The sequence below is a fragment of the Ochotona curzoniae genome, unplaced genomic scaffold, assembly GCF_017591425.1.
Source record: "Ochotona curzoniae isolate NIBS_2020 unplaced genomic scaffold, NIBS_Ocur_1.0 scaffold_3890, whole genome shotgun sequence".
NCBI lineage: Eukaryota > Metazoa > Chordata > Mammalia > Lagomorpha > Ochotonidae > Ochotona > Ochotona curzoniae.
Window position 1 is genome coordinate 26,705,139 of NW_024467115.1, and position 24,017 is coordinate 26,729,155.

At 36.9% G+C, this 24,017-nt stretch overlaps 1 protein-coding gene across 7 annotated transcripts in view; it reads left to right on the top strand.

Annotated features, from left to right (window-relative positions):
- The window catches only part of STXBP5 (syntaxin binding protein 5), a 171,959-nt gene that overhangs the window by 142,156 nt on the left and 5,786 nt on the right, over positions 1 to 24,017 (top strand). For 5 of the 7 annotated variants that reach the window (XM_040965605.1, XM_040965608.1, XM_040965609.1 and 2 more), the window contains 6 exons: positions 2,798 to 2,848; positions 9,136 to 9,375; positions 12,875 to 13,244; positions 13,569 to 13,734; positions 17,006 to 17,117; positions 22,666 to 22,886. In XM_040965605.1, the coding sequence (XP_040821539.1) occupies positions 2,798 to 2,848; positions 9,136 to 9,375; positions 12,875 to 13,244; positions 13,569 to 13,734; positions 17,006 to 17,117; positions 22,666 to 22,886 (1,160 nt within the window). The remainder of the gene's footprint in view (positions 1 to 2,797; positions 2,849 to 9,135; positions 9,376 to 12,874; positions 13,245 to 13,568; positions 13,735 to 17,005; positions 17,118 to 22,665; positions 22,887 to 24,017) is intronic. The other 2 variants (XM_040965611.1, XM_040965612.1) reach the window with 1 other exon arrangement.

Genomic DNA, 24,017 nt, shown 5'->3' on the forward strand with positions numbered 1-24,017 from the left:
AAGAAGCTAGAACCCAGGAGAAGTTACAACCTTACTATAGTTGGGAATCATTGGTGGCAATTGTGTGTTCTTAATATGGCTGAAATTCTTGAGACAGGTGTTACGGCAGAGAAACTGCTCAAAAAATCCCTCCAAGTCAGTGAGGACTGAGGCCGTTTGCTGGGTTACATCTGCACTAGAAATATTGATATTAAAAAGGAACTGTTTTAAACCAGTAATTTTTAAAAGTCTTTGTCATAAGATTAAGGAAAAAAAGGGAGGAGATATTAAACACCTATTGGAAAGAATCAAATACCAAATAGTACAAATCAGCAAAATAGAAAACAGATGAGTAGCCTTCAGCTATAGGGACAGTTGACATCTCTGTCCATGAAAGGGAGCCAAGCTCTTAGTTCTGTTACCTTTATAATGTGATTACAAGGTTTAGCATAAAAAAAGTTGAAGTTGATTTTTTTGCTGTATATATCAGGGGACTTATACTTACATCATAATAGCAATATTGCTTAACTGTCTGTCACTTGAATATTATGGCTGTGCTGGTGGCTGAGTGTCAGACCTACAATTGCATCCTCCTGGAAGAAAATAACAGATTACATAATTAAAACTTTATTATGGCACTTCACTAACTAAAGCTGCTCTCTTCGAAGTGTCGTCTTGACCATTTTATGTATGATTTTTAACCTATCGATATTAAACTCTTAAGTGTTGAAATTAGACCAACTGAGAATAGTTGAAAGCTCATTATTTGTATTTAATATTTTTGTGTAATAAAAATTAAGCATAGTGTTAGACAAAACTTATGCTATGCTATGGACAATTACTTGAAGGATCCTTGGAGTTAATACTATTTCTGTTACAAATACTGAGGTTTTAAAATATTCTCTTAGGTATTGAAGCTTGTTGATGAAATAATTTTTTTCAGACTGACTATATTTAAATTTTGACTTTCATTAATTTATCTTGGTTTTTAACCCTCAAGTTGTATGTAACACAAGTATTTTGCTATCCAAACTGTGGTCCACAGACCAGAAGCATCAGCATCTCCTTGGAAATTGGCTGGAAATGCTTCTCAGGTCATAGACCGAGAGTATAGAATCACAATGTTCCCTTAACAGGATCACCAAGCACAGGCCGAAGATTTGAGTAACTTAATCAAAATCATAATACTGAGGTCTAGAGAGAAGTGCCAAGTGATTGCAACAGTCTGAACTGTGCAAGGCCAAAGCCAGGAGCCTGAAAACGCAGCCATCAGGGTGGCAGGGGCCCAGGTACTTGGGCCATCTTCCACTTCCTCAGGCACATCAGCAGGAAGCTGGATCGGAAGTAGAGCAGCCTGGACTTGAACCATGATCATATTGGACGGCAGCATCACAGGAAGAAGCTTAACCCACTTTGCCACAATGCCAGTCCCCAAAAAAGCATCTTTTGTTTGTGCGAGGTTAAATACAAGTAATATAAATTTTTCCTTCAGATACTATGCTCATTGTGTAGATCCTTGCTAGTCAATGCACATTGTACCTGTGGTGTCGGTGATGACCTCTGAATCCTTTCCTAATGTTCAGTACATTTTTTGTAAGATTGCTTTATTGCTTTTTATTGCCTTCTAATTATAATACTACGAGATACAACAGTCTGTTTTTAAAATCAAACAGGTTTTATTTGGGATTTTGTATTACATTTTTTCAAGTAAATTTTATTCAGCGAGTAAAAATGAGATGACTGATGGATACATGTGACCCCTTCTTCTGTGCTAAAAGGTATTAATGAGAGAAGCTTGGGGTCAAACCTTGATGTCTGCCTCCCCCAGTCCTTTGCCAGTCTGCCTAATGCCTCTTTCCTAACACTGGATTTGTCATTTTTTTAGATTGCAAGTTATGTACTATGACTGGATTTCTCTTTGCTTACATGGCGCCCTTTGGACTAGCAGGGTCTGTGCTTTAAATATCTCGTAACAGTCCCAAGTTTAACCCAGCGTATGCATTCGTGTATTAACAAATGCTTTTTTTTTTTTTAATTTCACATAGGATGCACTATTCTGTTGTGCATGCATTACCACTAACATAATGTAGTTGAACTAGTCCTAACTTTAAATCACTCACTAGTTCAAGAAAGTAACTGACTTTTAAGGATGGAAAGTGAATTCCAGTAAGTTGATTAACTTTCTTCCTTTCTAGTACCACACACAGAAAAACACCAGCAGCTTACATTTTATCTAAATTCTATCATTTTAGATTTAGTGTGATTTTAAGTTTTTCTTTTTCACTGAAATATAAATAAAAATGTTAATTTATGTTTGGTAATAATGAAGACATAATATGTTATGTAATAAAATAATCTTATTATGGTATAGGTTTGTCCTATATTAATGAATTTGACTTAAGAAATGATGAGCCAGATTGCAGTGAATATCATGAGTTGGAAAATGTTCCTATCGCTTCCCCACACTTGGTCCTAATGCTTCTAATACCCTAACTGCAACAGTGTCCTGGGAAGAATAACTCTTCTCTTAGAGAAGACCGACCTTTACCTGTAAGCATAAGAAAGAATTACAAGTTAAAATTTAAAAGGCTTACTTGAAGTAGGAACTTCAAACCAAAACATGACATCAAGTAAGTACAAACTTTTTAAGAGACTGAAAATAAGATTTACTTTCCACCCCTAACATTATTAATCATTCTTAATCATCCTAGCCTCTACACTTGTTCACTGAAGAGTTCTCTTCTATCCTGGGAATCAGTTAAATTAAAGTATGAATCAGTTATTCTTCAGAATTTTAAAACTACATTTTATTTTTCAGCAAAGATGTCAAGGAAGTTAAGCTTGCCTACTGACCTAAAGCCTGATATAGGTAAGTAAATACATTATCTAATAAATACCCAAAGTGATTGAATTCTTTCTAATGGGATTCAGTAGGCAAATTGGAAGTTTTTAAATTAGCACATCCTAGATTTGCATTGGAAATAAAATTTAAAATGACTAAAATGTTTAAGTATTAAAAATCCCTTAGAATAAACTTTAGAATGCTATATACAAATTATGAAAATGATAATTCATAATCAAGCCAATCAAAATATTGTATTTTCTTGGCCTTCTCATAGTTCATATTTTAGCAGAATCTTAACATGATTATAATTTAAATGTGTTTATAACCCATGTAATTATCTGAAAACCTATTTTGAAGCCTATAAACTGCACTAATTTAACATTTTTTAAAAATCAGTTTATTGCAGTGTCTCCTATATGGTTATTATAATGTAGATTTTTGATGATAGCAAATTGAGCAACATTTCTTCTTTCAGGACACTTTTCTGTGTACCTCCGTCTGTTTTAAGCAAGTAAATGTATTTGCACATTTATTTTACCAAATATCCCAATAAAAAACAGATATTTGATTTTCTGTAGTAATAAATGATGCTTCAGTAAAGATAAAAGATTCCATATGCTCCTTATAAAGCAGGATTTCTTTTTTAAACTCATTTTTATTATTTCAGATGTTTCTGTTACCTTTCATTAATAAAATCACTGCTCACACACGATTCTACCCACCGTTGTCTTAGAGATGAAAAGATTTGTCCTGCAGCCTCACTTCTCCTGATTTTTTTCCTGCATGTCACAAACCTAGTTGCTGGTACATTTTACATAATAATTTTAGCATTCCCGAATTACAGTATTACCTCAGTTACTGATAGATAAGTGTGTTTATAATGCATTCAGTTGTCATTAGTAGAAAGCAACACTCTAGGGACAAATGTACATGTAAAGATAGTAAAAATGTCATGCTGAATTGTATGTTTTTTAAAAAAAACTCACATTTCAGAATGATAAATTTTAATAATAATATATACCCCATGCTTTTGTAAGTCATCCTTATTTAATTAATGGTTTTAGTTAGCCTGCCCCTATGCTTCAATGTCTGCAGCCAATTATTACTTTTGTTATATATGTTAAGTGTCTCTGTGGTATTGTGTTTCTCTCAAGTCTTTGTACTACTGAAAGATTGTTTGGTGGAGATGCTTGTCTGCTAGTTGTTTCAAACAGATCCAGGAGGCGATGGGGAAAACAAAGCTGACTGTACTTGGAATCGAGGCTCCTAGGTGCTGCTGAAGCAGTAGATGTTATTGCACTGTCCTGTCTCTCTGGACACTTCTGTGGATAGGACTCATCTTGATGAGTGGGGAACATGTGCAACTCTGCTTGCCCTTTCACTCTGCTGTCCCCGCCTCCAGGGAGTCAGGAGTAATACTGTCTGACGTCGCTTCTTCATTGACACTTGTAGGAGGCAGACATCTAGTTGTTACATATACTGGTGTGAGTTCTTGTTCTTATTTTTACCATTAGAAACCCCATCGCTTGGCATGATGTTTTATTTGGGAAATGTAATTCGGCTTCATAAAATTGTACGTGGGAATAGGAGAGTGTCATTACACATTACGATGTTTAGGCAGTTGAGCAAGTAGCATGAAAGTGAAGGCTTTATGACGTGGGCGTGTTAGGTAAGGTGTGACAGACTGTTTCTGAGTGTAGGTCTGGCTATAAGAACAAATGTTTCAGATATTTTTCCTATAGCCAAAAACTGATCAACTCCATGACACTGGAGAGGTAGCTGTCTAGAGTTATCTAATAGAAAATTTTAGACTTTGCCAAGGGCCTGACTCTACCATTTATCAGATTCAACTTTCGATGAAGATCATCTACTCTCTTGGAGCTTGTGATGATAATAATAATTCTCAAAATTGTTTTGTGAATCAAAAAATTATAAAATTATAAATTATAAATTGTTTCATCAGTGCCTGTCACATAGTAAACGGTGCTTACTTTGATTTCTATTCTAATTACTAGAACCATGCAAATAAAACATTCTACAACAGAGGTCTACAACAACAAGTAGAAATTGTAGTTCTCGAACTGTTGAGAATTATATTTTACCTTCATACATTTTAAAGTGTATAATAAAATAAGCAACCTGCTCCTATCCAGTTCAAACGTGGTCCTTTTTTTTTTTTCAAATTTGATTCTTATCCAGTGCATCATCTCATATTGATCTACTCTTAAGAGTTTCTTTCGTAACCTAATTTTCATAGGTACATAGTACAGCAAAAATGAAGTTGTAGTTTATTAATATTATTATTTATTTTCCCATGAAATCTTTGTTTATTTGGCCTGTAAATTAACATGTGTAGGTTGTTATAAATCACCTGTTGTAATCTTAATATGTATACATATCTCAGTTTTTCCATGTTAATTTGCATTGGAATTTATACTATTGAACTTTCTATATCAATGCTTTTCATTGTTATTGTTAGTTCATAGGCAGAAACACATGTCAGTTCACTTTGTGTGTACATATATATATGCTTATTTAAATTACAAATTTGATATGTTTGTCATTATAAATTATATTGAACTTTTCTACCTTTTTTACTTGGGAAATTTAAATTCTTAGAATCAATATCATTGTAAACTAATTCAGTCATAACCCATTGATTATGGAAAGTTGTTTCATTTATAGTAAATAATCTCTTTCTACAATACGCTCATATATGAATGCAGAATTCTTAAGTGAAAGAAAAGATGTCTTTAGAAACCTCAGGTATGACTCTTATTAAAAAAGTTGACGTGCTTTTGTTACAACTAGTAACTTTATTATTTTTAGAAGCTAGTTGTAATCAGAATTAGACTGCACGTAATTATACTTTAAAGCAATATTTTCACAGTGTGAATTTTATTTCATTTTATTGTAAAAATCTTAAGTATTACTAGGATTCAGGTATGTCATTTTTGTGCTGTCACATAAAGCCTGGAACATTAACTCTTTTTACAAAATTAGGAAAATTCTTTTACAGGAACATGGAAGGCTTGTGATTTGAGCAGTGATTTAGACATGAGCAGTAGAAGCCTCTGGGACTTTTATTACATTCTGGCAGGGAAGTAGAAGCAGTATGTTAGATAATTTCAACTGTAGATCTGTCTTTATTGAATGTTTACTGAATACTTTTCATATGGTAGGCACATGGAAAATTCTGCAGGGTATAAAAATGACATGTGTTACTTACAGGTTTTACTTGTAGTCACTTTCTACTTGCACTTGTAGTTACTTTAAAGCATGGTATAAAACAAATCAGTAGTAACTTCAGAGCAAATGTGATTACCAGTGGGAGTCACAAGCAGTAGGGATTCAACAGAGGAAGAAACTATGCATGGCTGTTGGAAAAAGACCAGGTTCTGCAATATGATAGTACTTGACATGGGAAATAAGCATATTGTTGGTTAGTTACAGAATGGGATAGTGCAAGGACACGAGCCAGACAATAACAAGTAGGGAAATGCAGATTATAATTGGACAGTTGATCTTAGCCAAAAGGCCAAGAAGCAATATTCCAGATTATATTTGGAAAAAAAAAATCAGATGACTTGATGTATTTCCCTGAAGAAGGGTGGTGTTGGGTGTTAAGAGGTTAGGAGAATAAAAGTTTTGTGAATTCTTGAGAACTTTGAGTGAGAGTTTGCCTTCGCTTATGTGGTTAAGATGGCGTGTTCCACATCCCAGTCTCTAGGTTTAGCTCCCAACTCCTGATCCTGCCTGCACTTCACCGGTGCCGACCCTGGGGGGCAGCAGTGATGGCTCGGAAGACATGGATGCTGTTCCCAGCTCCTGGCTGTAGCCTTTGTGAACAGTTAGCAAGTGAACCAGTGGATGGGACTCTCTCTCCTTCTCTCTCTCTCTTTTTTCTCTGCTTCTCAATTTCCAAATTAAAAAAAAAAAGTTTCACTAGCATTATCAGAATAAACAAGAGCCACTGAATTGCAGAGTTACAGAATTGTGACTATGTAGTTTTTTCTTAAGAATTATTTATTTTTATTGGAAACACAAAGTTACAGAGAGAAGGAGAGACACAGAGAGAAAGATCTTCCTTCCACTGGTTCACTCCCAAGTGCTCACAAAGGCCAGAGCTGAGCTATCTGAAATCAGGCGCCAGGAGCTTCTTCTGGGTCTCACACAGGTACAGGATCCCAAGATTTGGGCTGTCCTTGCCACAGGCAGGCAGCTGGAGGGAAAGTTGAACACTCAGGACATGAACCAGCACCTATATGGGATCCTAGCTCATGCAAGGTGGGGATTTAGCTACTAGGCTATAGCACTAGCCCCAGCGTTGTAACCATGTTTTATAAAGTTTAATTGAGCTATGTTAGACTATGAAAGACTAAGGGTTGGGAGAGCGATTGGGTATTGCCTAGGAAAATGATGATGAGACTGAATTTGGGGCAATGGAAATGGATTAATAATGGAAAGAGGGAAATAGGTCTTTGTCGCAAAATAACAGGGTATGGCTTCCCATCAGGTTTATAGGAGAAATTAAAGGGAGAGAAACAAAAACTATGGTTTATTGAAGTGTTGTTCACCAGTAGAACCAGGGATGTTACTAATACAAATAATGTCATGAGAAAAATATAATGCTTTAGTTTTTGTTTTGGAGACAAAACTGGGAAAAAAAAGTCCAGTAATTATTTTCAAAGAGAAAAGGGGAGACTTAACATAGTAATGGCCACAGGGAAAGTAATAGGATAAAAGATTTCTTAGTATAATTTTTAAATATTTCTCACTACAGATGACTGTGTAAAGAGCAGATGATCTATCTGCCACTTGTGTATTTTGTTACATGTGGATGACACTTAGAATGGCATTCAAGAAGGCAGTCTAAACTTCTGTTGACTAAAGGTTTTCTTACAGGAAGATTGGAAAAAAAAAAGATCCATCAGAGTGTTCCTAAATGCATTTTTAACTTGCAGAATTAGACTCTCATTTTTCTACTTCCTTCTCGTTCTACCTGCTCATGCAGTGTGTTATGAAAGACAATGTACCAGAAAAGAGTGGTGAAGAGTTAAGATTAGAACAATAACTTAACAAGGGCTTACATCTAGAAACTCACCCGGACTTACGCAGCTGAGTTCTGGAAAGGATGGCTTTGACCACTTTTTTTTTTCAAGATTTATTTATTTAGTTAGTTAGTTTTTGAAAAGTCAAACCTACAGAGAGATGGAGAGACAGAAAAAAATCTGTTCACTGGTTCATTCCCCAATGGGCCGCAGTGGCAGGAGCTGAGACAATCTGATGCCAGGAGCTGCTGCTTCTTCGGGTCTCCCGTGCAGATTCAGGGTCCCAAGATTTGGGCCATCCTGTACTGCTTTCCCAGGAGCAACTGGGACACAAACCTGTATGGGATCCCAGTCCTTGCAATGTGAAGATTCAACCACTGAGCCATCACGTCAACTCTCCTTCCCCTGTCCCCAACACATTGAGTCCACTTTTATTTTACATTTAAGCAAGCAGGAAAAGTTATTAGCATTAAAGCCAGTAATGTTTCTTTATAAATTAAAAACAATATGCTGTAGATTTACAATTTCAGCAAGCTCATTGCCTTTTGTTGTTGTTGTTCATAAGCATAGTTCTTTATATATAATCATATGTCCATCATTGTGGGCATGGTCAATGGCAGAGAGTCCAGCATCCTATTGTCAAGATATTGCAAGCAATTTCATTGGGAGTCCATCTTTGTCTGGAAGTAGAGATGCATACTGCATTGTACCCTCACATCCAGATATGATAGTCTCCATTACACAGTTACTATACATCCCCTTAAATGAAAAGCCACAAAACAAAATCAATATCAGGAAGAATGAAAAGAAATTAACAACACCATGAAGTTAAGTAAAACGCTACTGAATGAAAACCAAAGACAAATGTGAAGAACATCCCAGTAAAATAATAACAGAAGACTAAATCAATGAACAATCCATTGTTAAAATGGCAGAACTAATTACCAATTATTTGTATTAACTCTGAATGTAAATGGCTTAAACTTATCAATCAAACATAACAGATTAGCAGACCAGATTAAAAAACAAAACCCATCTATTTGTCGCCTACAGGAGACACATTTCACCAACAAAGATCAGTGGAAACTGTATCTCATAGATTTTTATATTTTTTTTGTTAGTTTCACCTCCTCAAAACACTTTCTCCTGATTAAATGCTTCAATGACTACAGATCATACAGTAGCACCATTTTCTTCAAGAAGCTTCTTGATTTTCTTTTTCATTTCTTTAGCAATTCATTGCCTTTTAAATCATTTCAGATGTAAAAGATAATTCCTTCAGCCGATCGCGGAGTTCAAGTGTAACCAGTATTGACAAAGAATCCAGAGAGGCTATCTCGGCTCTTCATTTCTGTGAAACTTTCACTCGCAAGGCGGACTCCTCCCCGTCCCCGTGTCTCTGGGTTGGAACAACACTGGGAACGGTGCTGGTGATTGCACTGAACCTCCCCCCGGGAGGAGAACAGAGACTTCTTCAGCCGGTGATCGTGTCTCCGAGTGGTATGTATGCGCTGCCCGCTGCACTTCTGGTTCCTTTTCTGGTGTGATTTACCATGATTTAAAAGCAGCTTTGTTTTCCATTATTGAATTGATTTATTTTATTTATATGAGCTCCCCAATCTGCAGGATTGCTCCCCGAATGACTGCAATGGCTGGGTTTGGGCCAGGCTGACGCCCAAAGCCAGCAGCTTCCTCCTGGTCTAAAAAAATGAAAAATAATTGCTAACATAACACATTCTTAATAACTCAAGATACTGTGTTCTATACACAGAAGGTTGGTACATATTTAGTAGAAAAACAAAAATGTACATTTGTAAACATTCATATAGTTATTTTTTATCTGCAGGTATAAAGTCCAGGTTACATTTCTCATTTGAAGTAATAACAAAGGATTGCTTAATAGAAAATTTTAGAATATACATAGTCTTCATATGTTAGAAATGAGATTTGGATTTCATCAAATAATGCTTAGTCTAATAGGTCTGAAAATAAGAGTTCTGGTTTCTGTTATTACTAAATTAACCTGAGCCACAAAGAAAAAACCATGACTTTGTTCATTAGTGTATCTCCAAATGAATTTGTAGATTTATAAAATTCTCAGAATATAGAATTACAATGTAGTTATAACTTTAGTGTTCATTTCCAAATCATCTTTCATTAAATAAGAAGTTTGATTTTCATTCCACTCAGTATTTGAATTTGTATTATATGCCTTCTTGTTAGGTTACCAAAAACAGGTTAGGTAATGATGAGATTCTTTCTACTTTCATTTTTCATTGGTAGGTAACAAAAATATGTATACATATTACTGAAATCCTGAAAATATGAAAATCAAGATGCTAACAGAAATTGTCACTGGTTAGCAGCAAGACATAAAATCATTTCCATTTTTTTTCTTACTGAGTTATAGGTGTTAAATTTCCTCTATAAACAAATTTACATTTGCATTAAGAAAATGCAAATAAAATGAGAGGGAGCAATTAAATACAGATAATTTGCAATTAGCCACACAGAAAGTATTTAAGGTATTTTTCAACTCAATAAAATCAGAATATTTTCTGACCTACAGTAAAATCAAATTAAATATCAAAGTCACCCTGATAGGAACGTGTCATATGAGCAAAGGAACCTTTTAGTTCTTTTGAATTTCATATTTTTAAGGGTTTTTTTTAACAAGATGCCTGCTTGTAAATGACCAACGGCACTTTATCCTGTTAGCTTTCTTGGAGATGTGACAGGCCTGTTTTGCAGGACATCCATTTCTCTAGCTAAGCGCCAGAGTGCTCTGTTCGCTCCTTTTTTTTTTTTCTTTTCTTCACTCTTTCTGTTGAGAAAGTTACTAAAATTCCTGCCTAACATATGTTATAGGGCTTCACAGTAAAAGCAAACCTGGCATTTGTTGTGAGGTAAATGTTAATTAAGTTGTATGATTACAACTCATTTTTCTCATAGTTCTACAAGAAAGATTGCTTATAGTTGTTAAGTTACCCACTCGGGAAACCTGAACTGTACAGTCAAATTCCTAGTTTAGCTAATGAAAGCATAGGATGCCCAGTCCTATTAGCGTTAGATAACCATGCTGTAATGTGAATATGCCCCAAGCATTATTTGGAAATATATGTAGTATTTGGAACATTCGGATATTTAAAAAATACTTGGTGTGTGACCAAAATTCAAATTAATTTTTAATCTGGAAATCCTCCAATACTAAGACAAAAATACAAACAAGAAAGGAAACAATATTTTTCTTATAAGAAAAAAAAATTAAAGAATATGATTAACTACTATGAATTAAAATAAGAAAAAAATAACCCTTTAAGACTTGAAGAGGCTGGCATTTGGCACAGTGGACTAGCTGCTGCTGTGACTTCTGTATCCCATGCTGGAATGTGGGTTTAAGTTGAAGCTTCTCCACTTCTGAACCAGCTCTCGAAAAACAAGCGTGCAATACCGCCCAAGCACTGGAGCCCCTGCCACCCACACCAGAGGCCTGGATGGAGTCCTTCGCTCCTGGCCTTGACTTGACCCAGCCCTGCCCCAGCTGTGGAGCCCACTTAGGCAGGGAGCCACCAGATGGAATCTCTCTCCCTTTTTCTCTTTCTCCCTCCCCACCCTCTAATGCAGCCTTTCAAATAAGTTAATGAGTCTCTAAACAGTTTTGCAGTAATGGATCACACACTCCTTTGCAGTGAATTCATCTCATCATTTAGTGTGGGAACAGCCTTAGAGCACGATTATAGACCTTCACAGGTGTGTAGAAGAAAAACCATCATTACCTAAACTAAAAAAATAATGTAAATACTAAATTAACACCTACCAACTGACAAGAATAGTGCTTGAGTATATCTGAGTTTTATTGGTAATAGTTTAAAATTATGATTGTAGAGCTAATGCTTACAAATGTACAGGTTGTTTTTCTTGCTGGCTGCTGTGGGCCTTTGAGGAGGGAGCCTGTGTGCGGAAGGCGTGTCTGCTGCCTCTCACGCTTTCTCTCTTCATTCTCTCTTCAGTCTCTTTGCCTTTCTAATAAAATGAAAAATTTTTAAATGAAATGAATTTTAAGAAAGATTAAATAAAAGTTGGAATTAACTTTAATACAAAACACCATCTCTGCTCTAAACATCAAAAATACTCGCCGTTCTTAAATCTAAAACATTTCGAGCACTCACATGATTCCCCAGGTACAAAATTCTCGATCTACCCCAGCCCCACTGCACTGTCTATGGTAAATTACACTCAAAATGCAAGCACACTAAAAGTACTCCATAAACTGGCCAGCAAGCCGCGTGTGTGAGGTGTATTAATGAAGAATGAGGAAATTTGTTGTGTTGACATGGACATCCTCAAGGATTGTAAATACAGATATTTTAAAACTTGGAAAGAATTGAAGCAACTTCTTTGTCTTTATATTTTAGACAATGATGCTGAATGTGTAGCATATTCTGCTTAGCCAAGTATATCCCAAAATGCTGTCATTTCACCACACAATCATTACTTTTAGGTTATCAAGACATTTTACTAACAGAATCATCCAATCTGGTGTGTGTTTAACTCTCAGAGCGCAGTGGTCCACCATAGCTTAGACAAGTCACATTTCCAGAACAGTTTCCCCGCTGGCTTTGGCTCCCCCTTGGACGGCTCCGCTCTCCAGGCTGCATGCCATTTGCTCGTCGTACTGTGGTAGTTCACTGAGTGTGACAAAACACTTAGTTTCAGATACCCCAGCATACCAGTTGCAGTTGAGGTGTTTGATTACATAATTTGTCATGCTGAATTAAATTGTGAATTATTGGCGGAGTTATCCATTTGGGACATGTAATATTGCCACCTTTTTCCAGACTCGTGAAAGTCAGGCTTGAAATTTGAATTGTATCAATGAGTGGGTCAGTTGAAAATTTCAGTTTGACATACGTTCAGCACATCTACTATGGATCAGAGTAGGAATAAGCATATTGTACATGAACATATTTCAGATATTTACTAAACTTATATATTTTAGGTACTATATTGAGACTAAAAGGTGCAATTTTGAGAATGGCATTTTTGGATACAACTGGTTGCTTAATGCCACCTGCATATGAACCCTGGAAAGAACACAATGTTCCTGAAGAAAAGGATGAAAAGGAGAAATTGAAAAAAAGGCGGCCTGTCTCAGTATCACCTTCTTCCTCTCAGGAAATTAGTGAAAACCAGTATGCAGTGATATGCTCTGAGAAGCAAGCGAAAGTCATCTCACTGCCAACCCAGAACTGTGCTTACAAGCAAAACATAACAGAAACCTCATTCGTGCTTCGTGGAGATATTGTAGCATTGAGCAACAGCATCTGCCTGGCATGTTTCTGTGCCAATGGACACATTATGGCATTTAGGTAAGAGTGAAAACACAGGCACAGCGTCTGCTCCTCAGATCACATTGTAGCATTATGTTTGGCTTAAAAGAAATGCTGTTGGGTTTCATTGCTTACATTCTTAGATACTGAGAATTTGTTTATATTTAGTTAATAATAAATTAACGTAACGTAATGGATTTCGGAAAGATTTTTTTTATCACCATTCCTATACACAGACATTGATTCAGTTTATTAAGACTTTACGATCGTTGCGATTTTTACTTTCTGTAATACTTTATTTAGTACTGGAAACTACCATGACACTCTTTAGTATTGACAGGTCTTTTTTTTTTTTGCCTCAAGTTTGCCAAGTTTAAGGCCACTGTTGGATGTGTACTACTTGCCTCTTACCAACATGCGGATAGCCAGAACGTTCTGCTTCACCAACAACGGACAAGCGTTGTATCTTGTTTCACCTACAGAAATTCAGAGACTGACTTATAGTCAGGAGACCTGTGAAAACCTTCAGGTAAATAACAAAAATATCACAGTCTATTCAGAGATGAAGTATTCTCTCAGGACCCTTCTGCTAGTCACTCCCTCTTACAGGAGTGTACCGAGCAGCCTAAGTGGGATCGTTCAAAGCCTTTTCATTAGACTCTCAGAGTGCATGCTCTGAGACTCCTGTCGGCTAAGTGTCTTAGTCATCTCACGGATCCATCCCTGCTCCTCAGTGATAGCAAAGGAATTTGGGATACGAGGTGTTTTATGTAACATGTATGCAACCTACTCTCCACACAATGGATGTCTGTTACATACATAGGCAACAAATCCACACACAAGTTTTTTTTAAAGAAATAAAAATAATGTGAAACAATTGTATTCATTTTAGTTTAGATTCTATGATAACATTTTCAGCTAGCCCCTTTTAACCCAATGTTTTGCACATAAGAAAAAAGTAATATTTGGTAATTTTCCTCTGAATATTTTTAAACTGTTTACATATTTGGAAATTAAAGCTACAGAGAAATGGGAGAGACAGAGAGACAGGTCTTCTGTCTGCCACTTCACTCCCCAAATGGCTGCAGTGGCTGAGGCTGGTCCATGCTGATGTCAGGAGCCACAAGTTTCTGCCACATGTTCCCCGAGGGTGGTAGTGGTCCAAGTTCTAGAACAGTCTTCTGCTGCTTTTCCCAGGCCATTATGAGGGAGTCGCATAGGAAGTGAATCAGACAAGACAGGAAGCAGCATCATATAGGATGTAGGCATCACAGGTGCCAGCCGTGCTCTGTACCACAGTGCTAGCCCTTAATGTTTTTTTTTTTTTTGTTAAGATCTACTATTTTTATTGAAAGGCGGATTTGACAGAGAGAAGGGCAGAGAGAAAGATCTTCGATCTGCTGATTCACTCCCCAAGTGGCCTCGATGGCCAAAGCTGAACCAATCCGAACCCAAAAGTCAGGAGCTTCTTCTGGGCCTCCTATGTGGGTGCAGGGTCCCAAAGCTTTGGGCCGTTTTCTGCTGTTTTCCCAGGTCACAAGCAGGGAGCTGAATGGGAAATGGAGCAGCCAGGACACAAACTGGCTTCTACATGGGATCCTTGTGCTTGCAAGACGAGGATTCAGTCACTAGACTATCATGCCAGGCCCAGACCCTGAATATTTTTTTTAACCTTTCTTAAGACAGTGACTAAATCCATGAAATACAGAATGGTGAATTTTTTTAAGTATTTGAGTGAAATATATACTTGCCTTTGTATTTGATATTAATATTTTGGCTTCATCTTCAAACTGAAAGTGCTTTTCAACTTTTACAAATTTTGCAGTTAAGTAAAATTCAAAATGCAATTTAACCTATGGTGAAAATTAAGCTAATCCACTGTTACTTGGAAATAGGAAGTGAAGTCTTCTACGAAACAGAACAAAGTGAGGCTTGGAGGTGATGCCTGACTTCACAATCTTGAATGTGATGATGGTTTTCTGAGTATAAACATATGTCAAAACTTACCAAAATCTGTTCTTTAAATATACGTAGCTTTGTGTATCAGTTATTTCAGTAAAGCTGTTTAAAAATAGATTAAGGATATATGATTTATAAGAGGCACTTCAAGTGCAAAATTTATGAATAAAACCCATATCTTACTGTAAAAACAAAAACATAGTAATAAGACTCTTAAGCTTAGGGTAGTATGCATTTGATATGAAATTATTGCTTTGCTTATCTCCAAGGGGCTTTTTTCAGATGAATAAACAAATCTTACAATAGGGTTTTTCAGTCAAAATTACCAAAATCAGCGATTATTCAATGTGCTGTAAAGGAAGTTAAAATGGTAGTTACTGATGCATGTGGGAAACTCATGCTGTATTTTTCCATGTAAGCTTATTAGCTCACATAAAAGACAAATAAGATATTCAAGTGTAAAACCAGACAAGCACAAAAGGACACCAAAAAAAAGGAAATTCAAACATAGAAAGCATCAGCATTATTTCTCAACACATGCTCCATCAAGTTCAAGACACTTGTGAGTGATACTGCCTGGTTAGTCCATCTGAAAATAGCAGGGTGCTGCTAATTTAACTATGTCCGTAAGTCTTCTTTATATTATTTAAGGAACATATATGCTCTTTAAAGATCTTTTAAATTAGGAAACAAAACATCAGCAGACAAAACATGATTATCAAGAAGATGCCCAATTATTCACACAGAAATTCTTAGGAAATTATATTTATAACCGACAGGAGTGAGCAGGTATGTTGTAGTAGAGAAGAACTCTAGTGACCTTCACAGGTGTTTTTCTTCTAAAGCACCCTGTGCTTTTCATAACACTCTCTGAATAAAGGGATGTTACAGTCATTTGGTCCTCCAGAAAGACAGTAAGCAAACTTCATTGAGCGTCTCAGAAAATGATTGCTGGGTCTGTGCTCTTGAGAAGGCTACCTCCGCCACTAGACCACTTACACATGTCAGAAGCTGTTGAAACTTCAAGATGGTACTGGGGAAGCAGGGCATTATCTGGTAGAATAGTGAAGGCAAATTAATATACCTAAAATACTAACTTTGTGTTTCAGCTAGTTTGTAATGCCATAGGGATCAACATTACACTGCACATTTAGACTTGCTCTTGGAACATGCTGTTTCTAATGTAAAAAGACCTCATATTCGGTTGTCAGTTCTTGAGAAGAGGGGTGTGAGAATCACACTCAAATCTGCTTATAGTCTCAGCAGAAACACTACATTGGCATGAATGAAAAGAAGGTGATGTAGGAGGACCCGGCGCTGTGGCCTAGCGGCTAAAGTCCTCGCCTTGAACGTGCCGGGATCCCATATGGGTGCTGGTTCTGATCCCAGCAGCTCCACTTCCCATCCAGCTCCCTGCTTTGTGGCCTGGGAAAGCAGTCAAGGGCGGCCCAATGCTTTGGGATCCTGCACCCATGTGGGAGACCTGGAGGAAGTTACTGGCTCCTGGCTCCGGATCGGCATAGCATCAGCCGTTGCGCTCACTTGGAAAGTGAATCATCAGACAGAAGATCTTCCTTTCTATCTCTTCTCTCTGTATATCTGACTTTGTAATAAAAATAAATAAATCTTGAAAAAAGAAAGTGATGTGAGAAATGTAGTTGGCAGCGAATCAGTCTTACTGCGTTGACTCTGAGAAGCTTTAGTGAGTCAGTATGTACTGATTCTAATCCTGTTAGTCTTTGTCAGCCTCAGTAGGTCATGTTGTAAGCTTAAGACAGTTTATAGATTATAGTATAGCTTCCCTGAAATTCTAACAATTACAATTTGTTTTGGTTTTAAAGGAAATGTTGGGGGAACTCTTCACTCCCGTAGAGACTCCTGAAGCGCCCAACAGGGGGTTCTTCAAAGGCTTGTTTGGAGGTGGTGCACAGTCTCTTGATAGAGAAGAACTATGTAAGTTGAGATGTTTAATTTGGATGATATTTAAAACAAACATTCAAGCCATGCTTCTTTCATCACATGTAAATTATATTCATTTCACTTCTGTTAATATCATTTGTAATGTTTTATTAAAATATATAAAACTAGTATATCTGTTCTTCTATCCCAAATCAAGGATATACTTTATGTAGGAAACTGAAATCAATAGCTTCAGATGATTAAAGATGATTAAAGAATATTCACAATTTTATATAAATAATTTAGAAAGCATTTTCTTTGTTTTCATTATCTGAGTTCATTATTTCAGTTTTATTTTTTTTTTGTATTAAGATAATGACTTTAGCTTTAAATTTTTTTTACGTATATTTGATCTATCTTAACAAATCCTTCCAAACTATTCTCATTCACTAAGAAATTATGTAAAATATCCAATTATGTTCATTTATTCCCATCCATGTAATTAGCAGGCTTTGTCTCCTGCATTGAATGAATGAATTAGTGAGTGTCCTTTGATCTTTTTTCATTTTGATAAAATATTTAAAATTTCCATTTTGTAGTTCATTTACTAATTAGTAAGTGTGATATTGTATAGCAGTAAGTAAAATTCAGTGCACCTTGATTTTCAAAAACCTTAACCAGATGATAGGCCCATAGTTTTAATGTGGTTTGAAAAATGAAGGTTGTTCTTCAAATCAATAGAAACAAAAAACTTGGAATGACATTATCACTGAAAAAAAAAGATGAGGTCATTCAGGATTCAAAAAATACGTTTTTACAACTCTTACTGACATGAAAAATTTAGTAGCTACCTAAAAAATGTTCAGGAATGACAATATCCCTGGGGAAGGATCAGTGTCGGGAATGGTGATCCAGGCAACTTGAGGCCACCTTTACCCTGGAGCACTTTGTTGATCTGGAGAAAGTGGCTAGGCTGTTTACAGTGTACCAGAGCTACAAAGATCGCTCCCAGACCTTGTAAGCCTGTAGACCCTGCACTAGCTCCCTGTGTGTAAGGACCAAAGAGTCCTGCAGTGAGGGTGAAGTGGGTTGTGCTTTTTCACTCTTTGAACATTATGGTTAATGGTGCGTTAGACCTGTGATTACAAAGTATTTGAAATTATATTATAAAAATTAATGAGTAAGTGTGCAGAAGGTATAGAAAACACTATGTGCTCTATTTGTGGAGAAGTTAGAGATACATACTGAATATTTCAGAGAAAAAAGTAATTATGCTTACAATTAATGTTCCATTCTTAAGGCAGAAAAAATTAGGAAATTGACATATACATGTTATATATATTTTACAATTAATTTTAATTTCCTATGTCAACTTAAACTTAAGGTAAAGATTAGTTTTTGCTAAACTATATAGAAGAACACTTGTTAAAAATCATTTTCAAAGAGTTACAATTAAGTCATGTCAACTGATGAACTTATAATCAATAAAAATTAAAACTTCAAATACTTACATTTAAAACCAATGCAATTTTCAATAACCCTATATGAAAGAATTCAAAACTGTCAATCTGTGTCTAAAGTGCAGGGTCCCAAGGACTTGGCTCAGCCTCTGCTGCTTTTCAGTAGATTCCTTGAAAGCATTCAATATGATTCATCCTCCCTCCATGATTAAAAAAATGAACTCAATGAATGATGTACAGAAGTAACATACCTTTGGGCCTGGCTCAATGGCTCAGGGGCTGAATCCTCAGCTTGCACAGACTGGGATGCTGTCTGGGCACCAGTTCCTATCCCGGCTGCTCAACTTCCCTTCCTCTGCTGGCAAAACAGCAGAGGCTGAGCCAAGTGTTTGGGACCCTGCTCCTGGCTCCTGGCTTTGGATAGGCTCAGCTCTGGCCATTTCGGCCACTTGAGAGTGAACCAGTGATCCAAAGATCTTTCTCTCTGTCTCTCCTTCTCTCTGTAAATCTGTGTCTCCAATAAAAATAAGCTTTAAAAAGGAAGTGTAAGGCTAGCACGGTGAAAACATAAAACTGATGGACACAGAAAATGTAAAGGTATCCCTTGCTAATAGATTGGAAGAATAAGTATCATTAAAATGTTTCTACTACCTAAAGTAATCCGAAAATTCACTGCAAAGTATCAAAATACCTTTGGTATTCTTAACAGAATTAGAAAAAAGTTGATATGGATCCATGAATGTCCTAAAATGACCAAGCAATCCTGAGAAGGAAAAAAAAAAATACATCAAGCTGAAGGAATGGCGATAGCTAATGTCAAAGCATACTACAAGTAATTCAAACAGCAGAGTACTGATGTAAAATTCAAGACGTCGATCATTAAAACAGAATAAAAAGTCCAGAAGTTCATCTACATGCATGTAGGCAACTGAGTTTTGACAAGGGAACCAAAAACATACATAGAGAAATACTGAAGATAGATTTAAAAAAAAAAAAAACATGAAATTCCTAGAATAAAATGTTAAGCGTTTTAAGGCTCTATCAAAGGCGACGGTTTCCTGGAGATGTCCCAGAGGTAAGTTGCTACTCGTGACATGGACATTCCCGATATCAGAGTGCCAGCTGGAATCCCTGCTGCTCGGCTTCCCATCCAGCTTCCTGCTAACAGGCTTGAGAAAACAGTGTCTGAACGTTCAAATACTTGATCTTCTCCCACACATTTGGGGGAACTGGATGGAATTCTCTTTGATCTGGCCCAGCCCTAACCCTCTGAGCCACTGGAGAAGTGAACTAGCCACTCAAAACCAGTATCTTCCTCCCTCCCTCTCCTCCTCTTCCTCTGCAACTTCTAACTCTAAAATAGACTTATATTCTCAAGGAAAAAAGAAAGAAGTAAAAAATATGCCCAAATCAAAACTAGACAAAAGGAATTATGTGAAACTCAAAAGTTTTTGCTCTGCAAAGGTAGCCATTGATACAGTGAGGAACATCAATAGAATGGGAGAACATGTTTGCAAACTACTAATCAAAGGATTAAAGGATTAAGGATGGATAACTCTTAATGTGTCTATCATAAACTTAAAAAAAACAAAAAACACAATCTACTTAAGAACAAAAAGTCCCCCAAATTAATACAATGCCCCCCCTAAAAATTTATTAAAAGTGCTTGGTTTCCCCAGCCTTTCACACATGAAAATGACATTGATATATCAACTCAACCCTACTAGAATGACTCTTGTAAAAAAGACAGTTATAACAGCTGAGGAGCATGTGGAGAGAGGGGAAAGCACATGGGAATGTAAATTAGCAGTCAATAAAATAGACAGGAGATTTTTAGTAATAGAACTCTCATATGAGCCAGCAATCTGACTACTGGATATATACCCAAAAGACATATACTATTAGATGCTGATATCATTCTAATACCATATATGATGTCATATACTACCGTATGTAACATTATATAATACTGTGTATTAAGGAGATGTGTGGCCTACCATGTTTATTTCAGCACTGCTCACAAACCCAAGATTAGCAGTCAACAAACATATGCATCATCAAATGAATAGATAAGGAAAGTATGAGATAGAGGCACACAGTACAATGTCATTCAGTAACAAAGAATGGAATCCTATTTGCAGCCAAATGGATAAAACTATAGGCATCATGTTTTTTTTTTTTTAAGATTTATTTATTTTTCATTGGGAGGGCAGATTTGCAGAGAGAAGGAGAGACAGAAAGAAAAATATCTTCCAAATTCTGGTTCACTCCCCCAAGTGGCTGCAATGGCCGGAGCTGAGTGAATCTAAATGCAGGAACAAGGAGCTTGTTCCAAGGCTCCCTTGCAGGGACAGGGTCCCAAGCCTTTGGCCCTTCTCCACTGCTTTCCTAAACCATAAGCAAGGAGCTGGATCAGAAGTAGAGTAGCCGGAACACAAACCGGTTCCCATATTTGGTGCTGGCATTTGTAGGTGGAGTATTAGCCAGTTGAGCCATCACACTGGTCCCAGGACATCAAGTTAAGAAAAATAAGCCAAACGCAGAAAGAAAAACACTGCGTTTTTTCTCTCGTATGTAGAAATTCAAAGAATAAACAAACATTAACAAAAATCTCATTCTGAACATAGAATGTTGATTACTAGAGGCTGTGAACATTGAAAGAGAGAGGAAGTTAGGATTTTAAAAAAATATTAGCCCAGTTGGATGTGGTTTATTAATTGTGACTTAAATGTACCAAAAGAATATGTTAATAAGAGGGGAAGGTTAGTGTGATTCAGTGATTGAGGCAAAAAGATGCTCTGATGAAACATTAGAGGAGTCTGAGTCTGGGGTATGTGGGAACCATTTGTACTCTTTCAAAGTTTTTATGTTTCCAGAATATTGGTGTATTTATTTCAAAGTCACAATTAACTCAGAAGGGAAAGACAGGGAGAGAGGTGTTCCCATCTGCTGTTTAACTTTCCAACCAGGGCTGGACTAGGTCAAAACTAAGAGCTAGGAGTTTCTTCCGGGTCTCCTATGTGAATGAAGAGACTGAAACATTCCTATGCTGCGTTCCTAGCAGAGAGCTGGATGGGAAGAGGAAAAACAAGGCCTCAAACCAGTACCCATATGGGATTTAGGCACTGGAAACAGCAGCTTTACCCACTGTGCTACAGTGCAGGCCCATGTCATACTCTTATTTTTTGTGATGTTAAAAGTTATTTTAAAACAAAACAAACAAAACAGCAACAAAAAATGCTGGTAGCAGCAAACATGTAACCTAACAGTTTAGGTGCCTCTGTCCCACATAGCTGTGCCTGGATTCAGTCCTCAGCCCCGCGTCCTGTTATTGCGGACCTGGGAGGCCAGCAGTGACAGCACAAGACTCAGCTTGGTAGACTTGGCATCAATTCCACCCTAAGACCCTCATCCAGCAAGTTCTGACATCTGGGAAGGGAACCGCCACTTAGTCGCTCTCTCTCTGTCCCTGTCAATATGTCTCTCTGTCTCTGAAGTTAAAAATGAAAAATTAGGATTATTAATTTTAAAAAGAAAGTAAAAAGGTAACGAAACTGATAATACTCCAGTGAAACAGATCAAGAAACAGAGACAAGTAAACATTATCAGGAACAAAAAAATTTCATGCTGACCTCAAACAGTTCACCTTTATGATCTGTTAAAGGGGAAATTTGTTCTTTATGTTTGGTGTCAATGTGAAAAGGAGGGAAAGCAAGGTATACAGCCTGTCCACCAGATGTAGAAACTAAACAGAATGCTGACATCTTCACTTTTCTTCTCAGCCAAGGAGAGTGTTTTTTAAAGTAAGAAATAAGAAGTAAATAAAATTTCTGTATTCAGTTAAATATCTCAAATTAATTTGCATTTTGTACACTTAGGAAAAACTTTTGCCATTGATATCAGCGTGCAATAAATAATTGCCACACCTTTTGGCACAAGTGTTGCTGTATAAACTAGTATATAGGATAGTTACTCATGTACATTATGGGCCTGTTAAAATATTGGAAGTCATTAAAATCATTGTAATAAAAGAAAAACGTGTATTATAAAGTGAAATATATAGATGATTCAGTTGCAGTTTGATTAACATAAACATTGTTTTCTAATGCCACCATGTATTGATATTTTTAAAATCCATTCAGTTGGAGAGTCGTCCTCAGGGAAGGCATCCAGGAGTCTGGCCCAGCACATCCCTGGCCCTGGAGGAATTGAAGGTGTGAAAGGGGCTGCGTCTGGAGTCGTCGGGGAGTTGGCACGAGCCAGGTTGGCACTAGACGAGAGAGGACAGAAGCTTGGTGACTTAGAAGAAAGAACTGCGGCCATGTTGTCCAGTGCAGATTCATTTTCTAAACATGCTCATGAGGTATGTCCAGCATGTATTCAACCAACAGCGGAAATCCTGTGGCAAGGAAATGGGAATGATTGTTTTTGTAGAATTGTTAACATTTGTAGACACATGAATTTTTACATATCCTTGCACAAGTGTAAATTCCTGATTTTAGCCACTAGAGGGAACCATTACAAGAACACATCTCAGTAGTGTTTGCTCTGTTACTGAAGCTTCTAGATTTTTTCAGAAGACTTGTCCTTGGTTAGCAGAATCAGCAGTTTTGCAGCCGTTTCTTAGGGAATATCGTGATCATGCTGATTTTCCAACACAACTCAGTCTACTAACGCCTTTTCTGAAAGAAAGAAATGGCCAGATAGGGATACATAGCTAAAATTGACCAAGGTTTTATCCTGACAAATAGTACCAAATCTGTGTGGCCGTCCAGTTCATATGGAATGGTGGCAAGTGGCCTAGTGCAGGGAGTGCGTCATGATAAACCTCGGAAGTCATGGTGGGACGCACAAGGAGGTGCTGTGCAGGCAGGATCCCGGTGTGGCCTTCACACAAATGCCGGTGTGTGACAGGGCGAAGTGCTCCTTCACACCAGCGTTGAAAAGCCTGTGGGTGAAACACAAGGTTTAATTTTGATGCCCAGGGGTGCTGCTCCTGTATGTTTTACTCTACTTTTCACATTTAGTTGCTAACATTTGGTTAACTTGAGTTCCTTGTCTGAAGAAGTATCAAAATTGTTTTATGCCCAATATATATTAGCTCCCCTTTACATTTTCAAATAAAAGTCATCTCTTTGCTCAATAAATCAGAAACATGGAATGCGTGAAAGAAGCAACTTGTTCTGGAGTTACTGTCCCGATTCAGAAAAACCTTGTGTATGTAGCTGCTAGGGGCCTTCAGGGTAGGTCAAAATTCTTGTTGTCATAATCTTGCATCTGTGCAATAACAATACCTGAAACATTAGGCATTTTAGTCCATTTTGGACTGAATAGTTAGACTATGAATAGTTAGCAAAGAGCTCAGTCTTGCACTGATAACTCTTTTATTTTTTTTAAACCAAGTGTTCTTGAGTCATCTTTGAGAGTTTACCAGAGACATTGAAGTGGATGCAGTCATGGTTTCCTGAATCAGACTATGTGGGCTCCAGTCTCA